This window comes from Ranitomeya variabilis, chromosome 6 (genome assembly GCF_051348905.1).
Source record: "Ranitomeya variabilis isolate aRanVar5 chromosome 6, aRanVar5.hap1, whole genome shotgun sequence".
Lineage (NCBI taxonomy): Eukaryota > Metazoa > Chordata > Amphibia > Anura > Dendrobatidae > Ranitomeya > Ranitomeya variabilis.
The window spans coordinates 142,738,976-142,759,608 of NC_135237.1; the positions used below are offsets into that span (position 1 = coordinate 142,738,976).

Below are 20,633 nucleotides of genomic sequence, written 5' to 3' on the forward strand. Positions count from 1 at the left end.
GTTAAAAGCACACTTAAAGGGGTATTCCCATCTCCCAAGTTCCTATCCCAATATATAGTACATGTTGAAATAATAATAATATTATCAAATAACTCCAGTTAGAAATGTAGTATAGTTTTTCTGATTCACTATGTCTCTTTCCTCATGTGCAGGCATTGCAGGACCTTAGGTATCAACTAAGAACTAACTACCTAAGGCCGGGGTCCGACTTGCAAGAGACTTGCATCGATACCTGGCACTGCCGCCGGCACTCAGGACAGCTAAGGCTGGTTTCACACTTGCGTTTTGATCTGCAGCGTTTTAGCGCTAAAAAACGCATGTGTTTTTTTTTCTATACTTAACAGTAAAAAACACATGCTTTTTTTAGCGTGCGTTTTGACGCGTTTTTGGCATCGCATGCGTTTTTTGACGCGTGCGTTCATTTGCAGAAATGCAACCTGTATTAATTTCTAGCGGCGTTTTTTTGCCGCAAAAAACCGCATGCGTTTATTCGCGGCCAAAAAATGCATTGCTGTCTATGTAAACGCTTGCGTTTTTAAGCACATGCGTTTGCTTGCGTTAAAAACGCATGCATTTTTATAGAAAAACACAAGAAAAAACAAGAAAACCCTAACCCTAAACACAAGAAAAAACAAGAAAACCATAACCCTAACCCTAAACACAAGTAAAAACAAGAAAACCCTAACCCTAGGGTTACTAGGGATCCTAACCCTAACCCTAAGGTTAGGATCCCTAGTAACCCTAGGGATCCTAACCGTAACCCTAACCCTAGGGATCCTAACCCTTAGGGTTAGGGTTACGATCCTAACCCTTAGAGTTAGGATACCTAGGGTTAGGGTTAGGATACCTAGGGTTAGGGTTAGGATCCCTAGGGTTAGGGTTAGGATCCCTAGGGTTAGGGTTAGGATCCCTAGGGTTAAGGTTAGGATCCCTAGGGTTACTGTCATGATTCCCCAATGGCATGGGAACATCAGAAACACAAAAATAACAGACTAGCTCTCGGGTGATGGAAACTCAAGCTGACCGTGACCTAAATCTACCACACAACTAACAGTAGCCAGGAAGCATTCCTACGGCTGCCTAGATGCCATGCGCCAGCCGGAGAACTAACTACGCCTGGAAGAGGAAGGAACAGACCTGGCTTACCTCTAGTGAAATTCCCCAAAGACGATAGTAGCCCCCACATATATTAACGGTGAGTTCAGAGGAAAAGACATACACAGTATGAAGGTAGATTTAGCAAAGCGAGGTCCACTTACTAGATAGAGGAAGGATACAAAAGAGGACTTCACGGTCAGCTGAAAAACCCTTTCAAAAAACCATCCTGAAATTACTTTAAGACTCCTGTGTCAACTCATCACACAGGAGTGGCAATTTCAGTCCACAAGAGCTTCCAGTAACAGGAAATGACAAAACTATAAACTGGACAAAAATACAAAACAAAAGGACAAGAGTCCACTTAGCTGATCAGCAGACTAGTAGCAGGAACATGCAACTGAAAGACTCAGGTTACAATGATGACCGGCAAGGAAGTGACTGGAGAGCAAGGCTAAATAGGGAACTCCCAAAACTGATGGAAGCAGGTGAGCTAAGGCAGAAAAGCACACACAAGTTTCCAATACCACCAGCCACCACCAGGGGAGCCCAAAAAGCGGATCACAACAGTACCCCCCCCTTAAGGAGGGGGCACCGAACCCTCACAAGAACCGCCAGGGCGACCTGGATGAGCCCTATGAAAGGCACGAACCAAATCCGAGGCATGAACATCAGAGGCAGTTACCCAAGAATTATCTTCCTGACCATAGCCCTTCCATTTAACCAGATACTGGAGTCTCCGCCTGGAAATACGGGAGTCCAAGATCTTCTCTATAACGTACTCCAATTCACCCTCAACCAGCACAGGAGCAGGAGGCTCAGCAGAAGGAACCACCGGCACCTCGTATCTCCGCAACAACGACCGATGGAACACATTATGGATAGCGAAAGATGCCGGAAGGTCCAAACGAAAGGAAACAGGGTTAATAATCTCCAAAATCCTATAGGGACCGATGAACCGAGGCTTAAATTTAGGAGAAGAAACCCTCATTGGGACAAAACGGGAAGACAACCACACCAAGTCCCCAACACGAAGGCGAGGACCAACCCGACGCTGGCGGTTAGCAAACCGCTGAGTCCTCTCCTGGGACAAATTCAAATTGTCCACCACTTGTTCCCAAATCCGATACAACCGATCCACCACAGCATCCACTCCAGGACAATCCGAAGACTCTACCTGACCAGAAGAAAAACGGGGATGAAACCCCGAATTGCAAAAGAAAGGGGAAACCAAGGTGGCAGAACTAGCCCGATTATTAAGAGCAAACTCCGCCAACGGCAAAAAGGCAACCCAATCATCCTGATCCGCAGACACAAAACACCTCAAATACGTCTCCAAAGTTTGATTAGTTCGCTCCGTCTGGCCATTAGTCTGAGGATGGAAGGCAGACGAAAAAGACAAATCAATGCCCAACCTGGCACAGAATGCCCGCCAAAATCTAGAAACGAACTGGGTACCCCTATCAGAAACAATATTTTCAGGAATACCATGCAAGCGAACCACATTTTGAAAAAACAAAGGAACCAACTCAGACGAGGAAGGCAACTTCGGCAATGGCACCAAATGAACCATCTTAGAAAAACGGTCACACACCACCCAGATAACAGACATCTTCTGAGAGACAGGAATATCAGAAATAAAGTCCATCGAGATGTGCGTCCAAGGCCTCTTCGGAATAGGCAAGGGCAACAACAACCCGTTAGCCCTAGAACAACAAGGCTTGGCCCGAGCACACACATCACAAGACTGCACAAAAACACGCACATCTCGAGACAGAGATGGCCACCAGAAGGATCTAGCCACCAAATCCCTGGTACCAAAAATTCCAGGATGACCCGCCAGCGTAGAAGAATGAACCTCCGAGATGACTCTACTGGTCCAATCATCAGGAACAAACAGTCTACCAGGTGGACAGCGATCAGGTCTATCCGCCTGAAACTCTTGCAAAGCACGTCGCAGATCTGGGGAAATAGCGGATAATATCACCCCATCCTTAAGGATACCTGTAGGTTCCGAATCACCAGGGGAATCAGGCTCAAAACTCCTAGAAAGGGCATCCGCCTTCACATTCTTAGAACCTGGTAGATATGAGACCTCAAAATTAAACCGAGAGAAAAACAACGACCAGCGCGCCTGTCTAGGATTCAGGCGCCTGGCAGACTCAAGATAAATCAGATTCTTGTGATCAGTCAAAACCACCACCTGATGTCTAGCACCCTCAAGCCAATGACGCCACTCCTCAAATGCCCACTTCATGGCCAAAAGCTCCCGATTACCGACATCATAATTTCTTTCGGCGGCAGAAAATTTTCGAGAAAAGAACGCACAAGGTCTCATCACTGAGCAATCGGAACTTTTCTGCGACAAAACCGCCCCCGCTCCGATCTCGGAAGCATCGACCTCAACCTGAAAGGGGAGAGAGACATCGGGCTGGCGCAACACAGGGGCAGACGAAAAGCGGCGCTTAAGTTCCCGAAAGGCCTCCACAGCGGCAGAGGACCAATTGGCAACATCAGCACCCTTCTTAGTCAAATCCGTAAGAGGCTTAGCCACACCAGAAAAACCAGTTATAAATCGACGATAAAAATTAGCAAAGCCCAAGAACTTCTGAAGACCCTTTAGAGAAGTAGGCTGCGTCCAGTCACAAATAGCCCGAACCTTGACAGGGTCCATCTCAACAGAAGAAGGGGAAAAAATGTACCCCAAAAAAGAAATCTTTTGAACCCCAAAAACACACTTAGAACCCTTTACACACAGAGAATTCTCCCGCAAAACCTGAAAAACCCTCCTGACCTGCTGAACATGAGACTCCCAGTCCTCAGAAAAAATCAAAATATCGTCCAAATACACAATCATAAATTTATCCAGATATTCACGGAAAATATCATGCATAAAGGACTGAAAAACTGAAGGTGCATTAGAAAGGCCGAAAGGCATTACTAAATACTCAAAGTGGCCCTCAGGCGTATTAAATGCGGTTTTCCACTCATCCCCTTGCTTAATTCGCACCAAATTATACGCCCCACGGAGATCAATCTTGGAGAACCACTTAGCCCCCCTTATGCGAGCAAACAAATCAGTAAGCAGCGGCAACGGGTACTGATATTTGACAGTAATTTTATTCAGGAGTCGATAATCAATACAAGGCCTCAGCGAGCCATCCTTTTTAGAGACAAAGAAAAACCCAGCTCCTAAAGGTGATGAAGAAGGACGAATATGTCCCTTTTCCAGGGACTCCTTAACATACTCGCGCATGGCAGCATGCTCAGGTACAGATAGGTTAAACAAACGACCCTTTGGAAATTTACTGCCTGGAATCAGATCTATGGCGCAATCACACTCTCTGTGGGGAGGGAGAGACCCAATTTTAGGCTCTTCAAAAATATCCCCAAAATCCGACAAAAATGCCGGAATCTCAGAGGGAATAGATGACGAGATAGAAACCAAAGGTATGTCCCCATGAGCCCCCCGACATCCCCAGCTTAACACAGACATAGTTTTCCAGTCCAGTACTGGGTTATGAGATTGTAACCATGGTAATCCAAGCACTAACACATCATGTAAATTATGCAACACGAGGAAGCGAATCATCTCCTGATGGTCTGGAGTCATACGCATAGTCACTTGCGTCCAGAACTGTGGTCTATTACAAGCCAGAGGTGTAGAATCAATACCCTTCAGAGGTATAGGAACTTCCAGAGGCTCCAAATCAAACCCACAGCGCCTGGCGAAGGACCAATCCATGAGACTCAGAGCGGCGCCAGAGTCCACATAGGCATCCACGGTAATAACTGATAATGAACAAATCAGAGTTACAGACAGAAGAAATTTAGACTGTAAAGTGCCAATAGAAACAGACTTGTCAACCTTCCTAGTACGTTTAGAGCATGCTGATATAACATGCGCGGAATCACCACAGTAGAAGCACAAGCCATTTTTGCGCCTATAATTCTGCCGCTCGCTTCTTGACAGAATTCTGTCACATTGCATTTTCTCTGGCGTCCCTTCAGAAGATACCGCCAAATGGTGCACGGGTTTGCGCTCCCGCAAACGCCGATCAATCTAAATCGCCATTGTCATGGACTCATTCAGACCTGTGGGCGTAGGAAACCCCACCATGACATCCTTAACGGCATCAGAAAGGCCTTCTCTGAAATTTGCCGCTAGGGCACACTCATTCCACTGAGTTTGCACAGACCATTTACGAAATTTTTGGCAGTATATCTCAGCTTCATCTTGCCCTTGAGACAGGGCTATTAAAGTTTTTTCAGCTTGAATCTCCAAATTAGGTTCCTCATACAGCAACCCTAAAGCCAGAAAAAACGCATCCACATTGAGCAACGCAGGATCCCCTGGTGTCAATGAAAATGCCCAATTTTGAGGGTCACCTCGCAGCAAAGAAATCACAATCTTAACCTGCTGAACAGGATCTCCTGAGGAGTGAGGTCTGAGAGAAAGGAATAATTTACAATTACATTTGAAATTCAAAAACCGAGATCTATCTCCGGAAAATACCTCTGGTGTAGGAATCTTAGGTTCAGAAATAGGAGTACGTATAACACAATCCTGTAAATTCTGAACCTTCGCAGCAAGATTATTTAAACCTGCAGCCAAACTCTGAGGGTCCATCCTTAAACCGGAGAGATCAGAGCCATTCAAGGATTAGAAGGAGAGAAAGGCAAGGCTGTAAATAGAGCAGAAATACAACTGAGCCAACTAAGTAGCAAACATGAGAGGGAGAAAAAAAAAATCTACAGACTTCTTTTACTCTCCTTTCTACTGCCAATTACTTTAACACTGGCCGGTCATACTGTCATGATTCCCCAATGGCATGGGAACATCAGAAACACAAAAATAACAGACTAGCTCTCGGGTGATGGAAACTCAAGCTGACCGTGACCTAAATCTACCACACAACTAACAGTAGCCAGGAAGCATTCCTACGGCTGCCTAGATGCCATGCACCAGCCGGAGAACTAACTACGCCTGGAAGAGGAAGGAACAGACCTGGCTTACCTCTAGTGAAATTCCCCAAAGACGATAGTAGCCCCCACATATAGTAACGGTGAGTTCAGAGGAAAAGACATACACAGTATGAAGGTAGATTTAGCAAAGCGAGGTCCACTTACTAGATAGAGGAAGGATACAAAAGAGGACTTCACGGTCAGCTGAAAAACCCTTTCAAAAAACCATCCTGAAATTACTTTAAGACTCCTGTGTCAACTCATCACACAGGAGTGGCAATTTCAGTCCACAAGAGCTTCCAGTAACAGGAAATGACAAAACTGTAAACTGGACAAAAATACAAAACAAAAGGACAAGAGTCCACTTAGCTGATCAGCAGACTAGTAGCAGGAACATGCAACTGAAAGACTCAGGTTACAATGATGACCGGCAAGGAAGTGACTGGAGAGCAAGGCTAAATAGGGAACTCCCAAAACTGATGGAAGCAGGTGAGCTAAGGCAGAAAAGCACACACAAGTTTCCAATACCACCAGCCACCACCAGGGGAGCCCAAAAAGCGGATCACAACAGGTTACTAGGGATCCTAACCCTAACACTAGCTATTTCTGTTTTTAGTGGGTTTTCTAGTTGATTTTGATGATTGGCAGCTGTCACACACTTCTCAGCATGCATTTAAAAAACGCAAACGGAGGAAAAAACGCATGTAAACGCCGCAAAACGCCGCTTTTTTTTCTGCATGCAAAAACGCATGTGTCTAAAAAACGCGGCGTTTTGCCGCGTTTACATGCGTTTTTTCACCACATGCGTTTTTTTTTTAAAAACGCTGCAGATCAAAACGCAAGTGTGAAACCAACCTAATACATGCAGCCGCACACTCCGGTCCCGAGTGCCGGCGGCAGGGCTGGGTATTGATACGAGTCTCTCTCATTGCACTCGAAAATGTGACCCCGGCCTAACTATCACTATATCAGTGGTCATAACCATGGATACCTTGTAATGCCTTGCACATGAGGAAAGAGACACAACAAATCAGAAGAACCATACTACATTACTAATTGGAGATATTTTCTAATATTATTATTATTACACTTACTACATATTGGGATAGGATCTTGGGGAATGGAATACATCTTTAGTGTATTGTCTCTTGGACGTAATGAAATATAAGGTACAACTTTGTGTAAATAATTTAATGCTATTTTTTTATGTCCCTTATTTCTCGTTAGATAGTTTCTGATCTTGGGCACATTTTTTCAGTTCTTATGGTAAGTATTCAAAGGATTTGTACCAAGTTATGAAGTTATCCCCTAGCCATTGGGAATCCCGGAGATGTCTCAGTTATCTCTCGCACTGCCATTGAGAACTAATGGAGCTTAGGTGCACGTGCACGACTTCCCCTCTGTTCAGACTGGCCTCTTCAGGGCCTCTGGATCTATTCTCAGGATCCATGGGGGTCATAGTGATCAGACAATCAGCTATCAGGGGATCATCCCCTATAGGTTAGGGAGAACTTCACATCTCGGTGCAAACTCTTTTAGGGGAGCGTCCTACTTTATAGTAATTTTAAAGTCTAAATCCATCTCCAAAACAGGGAGTAGCTTCTATCACAGACAGATTATTGGGCTACACAGTGCTTGGCAGCTTTCGCGTCTCTCCTCACTCTGATACTGCTGTCCGCCTCCTGTCCCAGCACTTTACTAGCAGGAAGAGCCAGAAGGGAGACGTGGTTATGTAAGACAAATAAAGGCTCGTGTGACCATGCTGGCACAACTCCTGGCCTCAATGGGTGTTTCTTTTAGGTCAGAATTGTGGGTGCCTACAAATATAAGACAGTGCATATTGGATAAGTATATGCAAATTAAGAAATATGTAGGTCTAGTAAAGGGAGCAAGATTTTATTTTTTCTTTTAATAATTACCAGTAATGAATTTTACATGCAAGTAACAGAAGTAGACAGCATTTTTTTTTGTATAAGGCTCCATTTGTGAAACATCTAGTGAAACGACTGTGTATCAATAATCTGCAAGTGTTCATTCAACAAACCAAAAAAATGTTAAATATTTCAATTTCTTCATGAAATGCTGGTACAAAACGAATGGCGGATGTGGTGCATATTCATGACATACAACTGTTCCTGCTACAATGTTGTCTTCATACGTTTCGTTGTGTTCCAAGTCTGTATGAATAAAGTATGCCACAGGCTTTTTGGGATTCTCCCAAATCCTGCTGGACCTACTGAGGTACGCTGCTCTGTGCATTCAATAAAATCCATCAAATCTACCTCAACTGACTGAATATTTAAGCATAGGTTCTGCAGCACATGGATACAATCTTATAAAACATTTCTCCGGAGACTTTTTAAATATTTAGTGATATTTACTCAGATGCCAAAGCTCTGAATATTGCATGAGTGTTTCTGCCTGCCTTACAACAATAAATATTCAGATGAATTTGTAGAAACAATTATCTATATTTGTTTAAATACCTTTAGAGCAGAACGTCGGTGTATGCTGACCAAATATTCTATGAGCATCTGATAAATTGACTCCCCGTTTCCATATAGTTGACAGTAAAAGTTTTACCGTACTCATTTCATAGATAAATTACTTCTTGCAAAAGTAATGCTATGGTTCAGTATTCGTTGCTTAACTAAATTTAGTATACAAGCATTTTTATTAAAGACAGGAGCAAAGCCTTTGTAATGGCCTATATTCACTTTTAAAACCATGTTATTTTTCACATTCATAAATTCCAGCAGCTGAAAGCCTAAATTCCATTTTCTGGAAACTCACATCCATGTTATACCTTACAGGGGTTGTACAGTAATTGCACATCCCCTTCTCAATTTCTATAGTCCACCTTATATAGTCCTACTTTTCATCCGAGAAAGTGAGAGTGAAGCAGCCAATGATTGGCTGCAGTGCTCATGTGACATAATGTCATACAAGCCCTGGGGAAGCCAGTGCCGTCATCTCTGGAATGGCACTGGCACCGGAAGTGATTATAGGCTGTTATTTTATACTAGACTGTGGCCCGATTCTAATGCATCGGGTATTCTAGAATATGCATATCCCCGTAGTATATGGACAATGATGATTCCAGAATTCACGGCAGACTGTGCCCGTCGCTGATTGGTTGAGGCAACCTTTATGACATCGTCGCCATGGCAACCATTATGACATCTACGTCGATACTGTGCCCGTCGCTGATTGGTTGAGGCGAATTCGCGGCAGACTGTCCCCGTCGCTGATTGGTCGAGGCAACCTTTATGACATCATCGTTGCCATGCTGTGCCCGTCGCTGATTGGTCGAGGCCTGGCGGCCTCGACCAATCAGAGACGCGGGATTTCCAGGAAAGACAGACAGACAGACGGAAAAACCCTTAGACAATTATATATATAGAAGAGGGAGGGACTATAGCAATTGAGAAGGGGTTGTCCAAGTAGTGGACAACCCTTTTAAATACTCGGTTAGTGTTCAACTTAATAATCTTGGGTTTTTACAATGTACAGTTCATTTTCGTGAATATTATGCTCCCAAATCTGTGTGAAATCCAACCCCAAGCCATCTTCCATCGTGTTCAATAAGAAATGCCTTTTGACATTCTTATGACCACAGATTTTTTTCCACTACAGAGCTGAACAATTCAATCAGTGATATTTCACTTACTAAAGCTATTTCTTTATGAATTCCCACCAAGAGACCACAGCAAGTAGCCACATGTGAAATATCCACATGGGATATGGTTCCAAATCTGGGTCAGAATTTTGAGGGTAAACTGTGGATTTTACAACCAATACACATATTTTTTTCATGGAAAACACTATATATTCAAAATAGGCTTAATTTCCTCTAGGAGACTAATCTCAGAATTCAGACAGAGAGAAGTATCCACCAAACAGCGACTTAAAATAATTTGCATGTTGAGGGCAACTAAATCCAGACTAAAAAAATCTACAGACAGCCGACTACAAACAGAAGAGAAACATATACAATGCAATGTCGACATGAGGTTGACTTTTCCTACTAAGACTTGTTTTGACCTTACGTAGATTTGGGATTATACAACATATGATGTTTAGCACTATCGTGTTCATATTCTGTGATATAAAGTCATAATCCAATCATCTATATAGCAATATATCATAATATCCTATAGAATTGTCCAATAATCCCATGGTCTATTATAAAAAGAATTGTAATAAAGATAAACCTTTATTGCCTCATTCACTGTACAAGACTCACAAGATTTTTGCAAAATATTATTATACTAAGAAATATATTGTATCATCACATTGAAACACCAGATCCAGATTTAAAAAAAAAAAAAAAGTTTACGCTTAATTTTCAAACCCACTTTGTCATAGCTCAGCTGAGATAATGAATGAGTTTGAAACACATTCCTACAAGTGCCTGAGAACTCGCTTGGTTTTCCCCTGCTGCATTGGGACAGAGCCCTGTTGCAAGCTATTATTTCAGAATTTTGACTAGCTGTGAGCTGATAATTTTTACTCTTTTCTCTATAACATTACTATTTTGACCATATAATTATTCATTCTGCCAAGTTATCAGTTATTGAAATTTAGTGATGTTAATTTACATTTTTTATTATCTTTTGCCAGATGTTTTGGATGTTCACTAATGTGACGCAACTTGAGATACTATTTACCTAAATCATAACCTTAAAATGTTGTATAAATGGGTATCCTATCATACCATATTTAAAGGGAACCTGTCACCCCCAAAATCGAAGGTGAGCTAAGCCCACCGGCATCAGAGGCTTATCTACAACATTCTGTAATGTTGTAGCTAAGCGCCCGATGTATCCTGAAAGATGAGAAAAAGAGGTTAGATTATACTCACCCATGGGGCGGTCCTGCTGCAGTCCGGTCCGGAGCCTCCCATCTTCTTACGATGACGTCCTCTTCTTGTCTTCACGCTGCGGCTCTGGCGCAGGCATACTTTGTCTGCCCTGTTGAGGGCAGACAAAGTACGCCTGTGCCGGAGCCGCAGCGTGAAGAAAAGAAGAGGACATCATCCTATGAAGATGGGAGGCCCCGGACCAGACCGCGTCGCCCATCGGACCGGACTGCAGCAGGACCGCCCCATGGGTGAGTATAATCTAACCTCTTTTTCTCACCTTTCAGGATATATCGGGGGCTTATCTACAGCATTACGGAATGCTGTAGATAAGCCCCTGATGCCGGTGGACTTAGCTCACCTTCGATTTTGGGGGTGACAGGTTCCCTTTAAGCTCATGTTTAGCCAAGTAGTTATTTTATCCAAGAGTTGGGGAATGTACAACAATATGGACCTTGTCCTTTACGTAACCAGATTTTCTGGATCTATTATCCAGTTTATGGTACCTTATAATATCAGCAGTCACATTCATACGTTGGAGTCTATATGGCAAAGTAGTTATCTCGTAATAATTTGACTTCTATTCAACTTTTCTGTGTATAAAATTATTAGATCCCAATTCACTAAGACTGTCGTTTGTACATCTTTCAACTACCACATAGGTTGTGTGTTAAGGTTTGGAAAACCATTTTAACTAAACATATGCAGACTGTCTGGACTATAAGAATGCAGTACTTAGGAAACATACAAAACAAGGAATTGGGGTCCTTCATTTTCTAGAATCAATACAGGTCTGTGAATATATCAGTTAATAATAACCATTAATAGTAACCACCGATCGACCAAACCGCTGCATGACCAGCTCTACCCTCACCTACTGTATTCTCACCCATCCCTTGTAGATTGTGAGCCTTCGCGGGCAGGGTCCTCTCTCCTACTGTACCAGTTATGACTTGTATTGTTCAAGATTATTGTACTTGTTTTTATTATGTATACCCCTCCTCACTTGTAAAGCGCCATGGAATAAATGGCGCTATAACAATAAATAATAATAATAATACTAATAATAATCTTTATTATTCAGTTAGAATGTCCCTTTATATGCAACGTTGAGGAGTATATCTGTTAAATTTGCATTTAATGGGACATTCTCTCTTTTTGTTTTCTCTCATCGTAGAATTATCACAGGGTGATAGACATGTTAATGATTTAAAAATGTTGCTTCCATTTTTTCAATACTTGTATAAGATCTTGATTTGTTCAGTCGCATTTGCACACCTTGGCATGCGTCAGTGAGGTTATCAGTGGTTGTCTGAGAATTGTTTTGCCACAATGAATATTCTTGGGCAAGCAAATCAACAAGATCTGCTGCTGCCGAGATGTGCTCAATCGGAAACAAGTCTGGAGATGCTGCAGGCCATGGTAGAACATTTGGGCCACACAGACTGCTTACAGTAGCACAAGCAACATAAAGCCTGGCGTTGTCATGTTTAAAGACGGCACCTGGGACACTCTGGAGACATGGTCATATCACTGGTTCCACAACCAAACTGATGCGACACTAAACTGTTACTGTACCTGGAATGAAGACTAGAATAGTCCGGCAACCTTCATTATGCCTCTGCAACCCCACACCATAATCCCATAATCTATAATATGTTAGATGGAAAAACAAGAGACTAACGAACTAGCTTTGCTCTCATGTGCTTTAATTACTCATGCTTTATTTCCTTGTAACACCATTTGTAAACATCGCTGTTATAATGGTTATTTGTGCTTTTCTTTCACTGTAGTGGTGTGTTTCTTTGTGCAGATTAATTTAATGATGCTATTTTCTGTTAATTTATGCAAACTTTTAATGTCTCTGCAGGCAATCACCTTGCTGACTGAGCTGATTAGAGACAATTTCAGGAACAGCAAGTTAAAACAATGCCTCTTGCCGTCTCTTGGAGAACTCATTTATTCTGTTGCTATTCAAGTAAGTGTGAACTGAAAAGGAGGTATTCTCAATTTGACATTCTCTAACAGCAGCAAATGTGATAAAGTCATGGCAGTCACTCCTCTTCAGCTCCAGCACCGCCTTTCCAATGGTCTCTGTGTCTACTTGCCTGCAGTGGTGACGCGCCATCTACGTGCATATGATTACTGACATCAGTGGTGATGCCGGTATGAACGGCTTCTGAGACCAGCAATGGAGGCCATCATCATCATGATATCATTGCTGCAGGAAAGACCATAATAGCGGCAAGGATTTAAAAGCATTTGTCCCTTTTAACTTTAAAAGCTCGTGTACGGGATTAGGAGGGGATTGGTACAAATCTGTTACCACTTTAAAAATCTAATATTAAATTTCTTCTGACTTAAATCAACATAATAATAAAAGGTGGGCCATTACATCAGTTTTACTTGCATATAAGCTACTTATGAATGACTACAGCAGTAGACCTGAGCAGAACTCTATGGGATACCGGTCACTCATCACAGTGATACATCTACAGCCATATGTGGCACATTCTATGTTATGTCCTTTGGCCCGTAGTGTAATAATTGGTAAAAAACATCAAAATCATTGATGTGATATCGAAATGCACTCAGGTCAGAGCACCTGATCGGTGGAGGTGTCGGATCTCCACCGTTCTGTTATTGATGACCTGTTATGCATATAGGTAATCAATAACGTATTTCCGGACAACCCCTTAATATAAAAACAATGTGGAGTGTTGTAATCTATTATGCTTTTTATGAAAAAGTATTGTTTCCTACTACATAATGACCAGCTCTTTGCATATAGCAGCTCATTCCATTTTTCGTACTTTGGACAAGACACCAATGTGCCCCTAAGGAACACCAATGTGATGTAAAAATCCTGTTATTTGTTCCAAACCTAGGAACATATATGTAGAATGAAAAACAAGTACATTTGCTCTACAACTTTAACTGCCTCACAAGTTGATTAGTGTAAGAATTGGGGAAACTATATGCAGATGGATAAGGAATTGGCTAAATGACTGGAAACAAAGAGTCGTCATACATGGTATGTTCTCTAAATGGGATATAGTCAGCAGTGGGGATCGGATCTAGGATCGATCATTTTCATCCTCTTTATTAATGACCTTTTGGATGAGATTGAGAGTAAAGTGTCAGTCTTTGCGGACGACAACAAACTATGAAGGATATTATAATCTGACCCTGACATTACAATATTGCAAAACCATCTGAATAAAATGACTGAATGGGCAAACACTTGGCAAATGAGATTTAATGCAGTTAAATGTAAAGTAATGGACCTAGGCCAGAGTAATCCTACTGCTGCATATACATAATGTGGGAGTATACTCGGGACTACAGAACAGGAGAAGGACTTGGGTATTCTCATTACAAGTAAGCTGAACAGAAATACTCAGTCAAGTAGCAGCCGCAAAAAGCAAACAACATTTAAGGATGTATAAAAAGAGATAAAATGGACATCTATGGCTACTTTCACACTAGCGTCGTGCACTGCACGTCGCTATGCGTCGTTTTGGAGAAAAAACATCCTGCAAAAGTGCTTGCAGGATGCGTTTTTTCTCCATAGACCTTTATTAACGACGCAGTGCGACGGTTGTGTCGTGTTGCGTTGGACCGTCGCCACCAAAAAACCGTTGCTTGTAAAGTTTTTTGGTGCGTCGTTCCCGTCTTTTCCAACCGTGCCTGAGCAGCCGGAACTCCGCCCCCGCCTCCCCGCACCTCACAATGGGGCAGCGGATGCGTTGAAAAACAGCATCCGCTGCCCCCGTTGTGCGGCGCTTCCACAGCATGCGTCGGTGCACCGCCATGTTTCATAGTGACGTGCAGTGCACGACGCTAGTGTGAAAGTAGCCTATGCTGTGCTTTATTTGCCTGTGTGGATTGAATGGGTTGTTACCGACATCTGGTGAGAATTTTACGTCAATTGCACTTTTAGAAATATATAAATTGATGATGTGTTCAATACTTATTTCACCCGCTGTAATTTATGTTCTACTTTCTGCACATGTTTATGTGGATAGCCATTTTGTCTCAAATTCTTTTTAACAGCCTATAGAAATATACTTTACCGTAGCCATACGGACAAAGGAAGTAGTAGACTGGGCATGTTCATTGACATCTTTGGGGGATTTTGCTATATATGCTCTGTTATTTGTGTAGAGGTAATTGGGGGATGAAGAGATGCACTATGATAATCCCCTAGTGTGAATACTGGATCCTGTGTCATCTATGTATGGGTGATGCCTATCACAATAGTTCTGCCTGTGATGAGAATGAAATATCTGCAGAAAAGTGATCTCTGCAGATCACAAAGTGTCTGTCTGTTATGAGACTGTGAAAATGGCAACACTTTAGGATATTTCTTAGAAAAGATAGAGATCATCAACATTTTTAAAATATAAGTTAAAATAGAAAACTTGTTCTAAACAATACGTCTAAATTCCCATATATGTGTATTACCAGATCAGATTTTTTTTATAGAGTATCTTTTGAACACATAACTGGAACTATAAAGAGTTAATGCATCCTGCCAGTACCTCGGCAATGAGAGAACATCAGCTCCTTCTTCATTGGGGTTATAGAAATCAATACGCCCCATGTATTTCTTAGCAACAACAGGACTCACATGCTGTACTTCCAAGTCCCTGGATTCTTCACATTTCCTTCTCATCTATGTAGTAAGAGGTGGGGGCAAAGCTGCAGGGAAAAAAGGGACATCAATGCTGACTCCAGGAGAAATACTTTGTATCAATAGTGAATACCTGGGCATGTCATATGACTAGGATGACGGTATTGCTTTAATTACCGCTATCATGTGAGAGTTAAATATCATGCTTCGTAATAATCTGCTGTAAATGTTGTTTGTTAGTTGGATAGGGCTATGGAATATTGAGCTACTTTTTATGCTTCCTTGTACAAAGTTTGACTTTGGTTTTCATAGCGGCAGCGGGATCGATGAAGGATTGAATATCGCAGACTGCTGTTTCAGTGAAATATTTTGCTCAATATAAAGTAACCCGAGACTGGCAACCTACATTTTAAGTTTAACAGAGAAGCATTAGCTTCTGTCCGTGTTTGGCAAGCATTTCTACAAAGATAATGATCCTGTCATTTGTATCTGTGAAATCATTGGGGCCGTCTTGTGCTTCACAGCACGGGATATTTCTCAGGGTTTTGACTCTCACTTCTGACATCTTTTTCGATACGTTTTCCCCTTATCTTCTCATTGTCATTCTTCTCGTGACTGCACTTTTTAATTTATATTTTGCACCACAAGGTGTTCATACATCAAGGTGACAATTGCAATAGATTTAGGAATCGTCACCATCTTGTTCATTAGCCCTGTTTTCTCTCACATCAGTATTGGTGTGCATCTGCTGGAAGTACCGTATCTTTAATGAAGCTTGACTAGTCAACAGGAGAAGGAATACAGATATTGCTGAATTGAAATATACGAGCAGTATCCTGAAAATAGGACATTGGGACCCAGAGGCATAGCTTAAAGCTCCTGGGCCTAAATGCAAAATCTTGCGATGACGCCTCTAACCATCCCAGGCCGTTTACACTACTACTGTCCCATTAATGCCTCTGGGCCCCTTCAGGCAGAAGAGCTTTGGTCCAACTACGGTCAATATACCCATCTTAGCTACATAGCTCTTCATCATGCCATAGTCTTGCTTGCTGAGGATTGTTATGCAAAGCTGAATATGGTAATTAACGTAAAGCTAGTGGGGGAAAAAAATAAAAAGTTAGACACAGAGGATTTTTTTTTTGTTAAATTCTACTTGACACTTACTTATGGTGATTAATTCCATTAAAACCGTTAGTGCTTTTTCCATTGGGCTAACCTCTGCTATCTAACCATCTGTGTTTCGCTCCTACGTGCACTGTTTATCCTTGTTTCCTTTACATTAGCCCGTGTTTTGTGACTTTTTACTTGGCCTTAGACATGCACAGACAAATCCTTTATACCTGTATATTCTATTTTGTGTCATGTTCACATGCCAGAAAATAGTGGACTATTTATGTCACTATTCGATTTGTGCTGGCTGAGCCGGGAAAGAGATTCTCCAGTACTTAAACCTATCAGCAGGATTGTGCACAGTAACCTACAGACAGTGTCAGGTCGGCACCGTTATACTGATTAAAATGACACCTTGGTTGATGAAATCCATCTTGTGGATGTTGTTTAATCTTTATTTTCAGTTTTGAGTTAGTGATATGCTCATGCTCCAGGGCGGCCTGTGGAGGGGGGTCTTCATGTGGTGCTCTGCTTAGGTATTCACCAGTATGGCTTCCACAGATCACTGATCCCTCACTGACCTGCCCCCTAGTTTACATAATGAACAGTGTGTATATCTTGGGGGACAAAAAACACTTCTGCAAGCAGGCACCAGCAGTGGCACCTGATCTTCAGCCTGATCGCATATGTACTGTGTTTATAATTTGTTTGCTGTTCTTCTGATTGTCATTAAAAAATCTGTTTGAAAATGGCACCGGCCATACCTGCGAAGTAGTACCTATCGGTGATCACCGAGAGCTGCTATTGCGCAAGCGCCACCAGCGCCATCTTGGAGTAGGAATTTTTTCTCTAGCAAGATTTTGCCGCCTGCACAGCAGCAGCTATCGCCCATAGCTGCTACTGCACAGGCAACACCATCTTGGAGCAGGACTTTTTTTATTTAGCAAAATGGCGCTGCTGGATCACCGATAGCTGCTACTGTACAGGCTCGGCTGGTTCCATTTTCAAATGGATTTTTTTAATTTTATGACTATTAAGAGAACAGCAAACAAATTTATTATACACACAGTACCTATGCGATCAGGCTGCAGCGCAAGCGCCACTGCTGGTGCCTGCTTGTAGAAGGTTTTTTTTTCCCATGATAAATATAATATTCATTATGTAAACTAGGGGGCAGGTAACTGAGGGATCATTGACCTGTCAGAAGCCATGCACATAAATACCTAATGTGAGATAGCACTCCCTAGGTGTATTGGGGGACACTCGCTTGGCAACGGGATTAAAGCACACAGGAACGGTTTATCACAAAAATAGTCTATTTGGTTTATTAACTCCGCATAAACCACATAACATAAAGTCCATTTCATTACATCCACGAACATATTATGACCACCAGTCTGTTCATGTAGCAGATAAACCTCTCTGCCATATATAACAACCCCCTTTGTCTGAGGTTACCTTCCAAGAGCTCCACTCCTCAAGCTGACTCCTTGTCAGTCCTGGCTTCCCCGACACAGAAGCCATCCCAGGCTATGCAGGTACACAGTTTCACCATGTGCTATTCAGGAAGTCTGTCCATTACTAGGACCTTCCAACACCAACCATCCAGGTCCACGGTCTCTCCATGTGCTCTTCAGGAAGTCCCCACTCGCCGGAGCTTCCAACACAGACCTGACCTCTTTCAGGGCCTTAGAACACAGCCCCCTCTGACCAGGTCCATACACTCTGAACCCAGAGACCATGTGACCCAAACCCTGGTCACATTATGTAGCTGTAACCACCCCCATAGGTGGGAGGTGTGTATGATTAGTCAGTCCCGCCAGCTCTCCGACTAACCCTGTAAGCCTCCCTTTGTAGGTCCCAGAACAACAACATTTTGGGCTTACAGAGCAGAGGACAACTTCTGTCTCTGCAACACATACCGGTCATTCACAATGACACACACACACAGGCCAGCCCGGAGCACGAGCATATCATTAACTCAAAACTGAAAAAAAAAAACAGATTAAACAACAACCACAACATGGATTTAATTAACCAAGGCATCATTTTAATCAGTATAACGGCGCTGACCTGACACTGTTCATAGGTTACTGTGCACAATCCTGCTGACAGGTTCCCTTTAACATTAAACCGCGTTCACACATTCTGTATTTGGTCAGTATTTTGCATTACTATTTGTAAGCCAAAATTAGGAGTGGAATAGTCAGAAGAAAAGTATAATAGAAACACTTCACCACTTATGCATTTTTCGCCCACTGCTGGCTTTTACTTATAAATACTGATGTAAAAAACTGACCAGTTACTGAATGTGTGAACGAACGTGGCCTTAAACTGAGCCACCAAATATAGAGTCTAACAAGTGCTGACTTGCGCTTTTGAACGTCCATCTGCCTGTAACTGCACTGCTCACTGTACATTATATCTGTAGTAATATCTGCCCTTTGTCACCCAAGGGCCCAAAAAGCCAGCAACGAAATCACAAGATACCGATGGGTTGTCAACATAGCTGGGGGCCGGCTATAAGACCCATGCCCACCATGTATGTGCTTCTATAAAGCCCTTCTGTAGGCTTCATAGGAAAGTGATACATTTATAACTACGGTACACTACAATACAGAGACATTAGAGGACTAAAAACATGAAAAAAATGTGTTTTATATTATATGTAGCTATATATAACTTTGAAAATATAACATAATTTCTCCTGCACATTTGAACACAATATTAAAAAAAGTAGAAGAAGTTGCCAGAATTGTCATTTTTCTCCTCACCCCGTAACCGCACCACGGAGATAAGGGATCTGCCCTTCAAGAACAGGAAACCTACAGATAAAAAGGGAGGTACCTCTCATTCGTGTCAGTTGGTTTCTGGCGTACCTGAAGAAAGAACATATGAATGCAAGAAGATTGAAGTCGTCCAGGCCTGGCCAGACCGGTACAGGCAACAGGGGTGCCCCTGTCTCGACTGCTGCGGTGTCCTGAAGCTGCCACCGTTGTGGCTGGTTGACCTTTCAGGGTGTGTGAGGGGAGCAACATGTTCCCAAATGCAGGCCTACGGGCTTCCAGCTCTGAGCATGTGCGGGGATGCTTCAACATTACTCCCTGATGACGCAGCTGGTGGATTCACATGACCAGAAGGGAGTTTCAATGATTAAGCCTGAAAGGATACAGGGGCACGCCAAGCCTGCTTGCCTTTAAAAGGCAGTGGAGTGCAGTAAGTGATGCTCCCAGTAACTCCGGCATTCACCTGTAGGTATGGATGTCCTGAAGGGAGAACCACCACAGCAGCAGCCAAGGAGACAAAGACTGAAAGAGATATGGCAACACAAAGTTCCATTCCGGCGCAGTGGATGTTCCGGCAGCAGATCTACCCAGCAGAGTATGAGCTCCGGTGTGGTGGACGAATCTCTGGCCACCAAAAGAAACCCATCATTGTTTTTGCACAAAGAAAAAACAAAAAAATAGTCAGCTCACCTGAATATCGGCTATTCCACACCTGTTCCTGCACAGAAAAGTTGAGCGCTCAGTCAACAGAAAAATCGATGAATCCAGCAGGAATGTAGTAAAATCAGTAAATTTATTTCTTCATTTTTTTAAAAAAAGGAAAGGGTTGCATCCTATGGTGCACCACTTGTAAGCAAGTTACAATTTCTTACAGCATTATGCACACATGGCAGCGTTCTTCCGACGCGTTTCGACTAACGTCTTAATCATGGTTTTGGACCTTAGGGATGCTTATTATCACATTCCCATACACGAAGACTATCAGAAGTTCCTAAATGTAGCACTCTCCTTAGGGGGTGGAATCAGATACTTTCAGTACAGAGCCCTCCCTTACGACTTAGCTGTGGCTCCTTGAGTGTTTACCAAGCTGGAGGCAGAAGTGATAGCACACCTGAGGGAGCAGAACATCTTGATTGTCCCTTACCTGAACAAATTTATAGTAATAGGCAACTCCATC

General features: G+C 42.6%; 1 protein-coding gene across 2 annotated transcripts in view; it reads left to right on the top strand.

Moving 5' to 3' along the window:
- Window positions 1-20,633, top strand: part of ULK4 (unc-51 like kinase 4) — a 1,043,381-nt gene that overhangs the window by 208,342 nt on the left and 814,406 nt on the right. For both annotated transcript variants that reach the window (XM_077269069.1, XM_077269068.1), the window contains exon 18: window positions 12,792-12,899. In XM_077269069.1, the coding sequence (XP_077125184.1) occupies window positions 12,792-12,899 (108 nt within the window). The remainder of the gene's footprint in view (window positions 1-12,791; window positions 12,900-20,633) is intronic.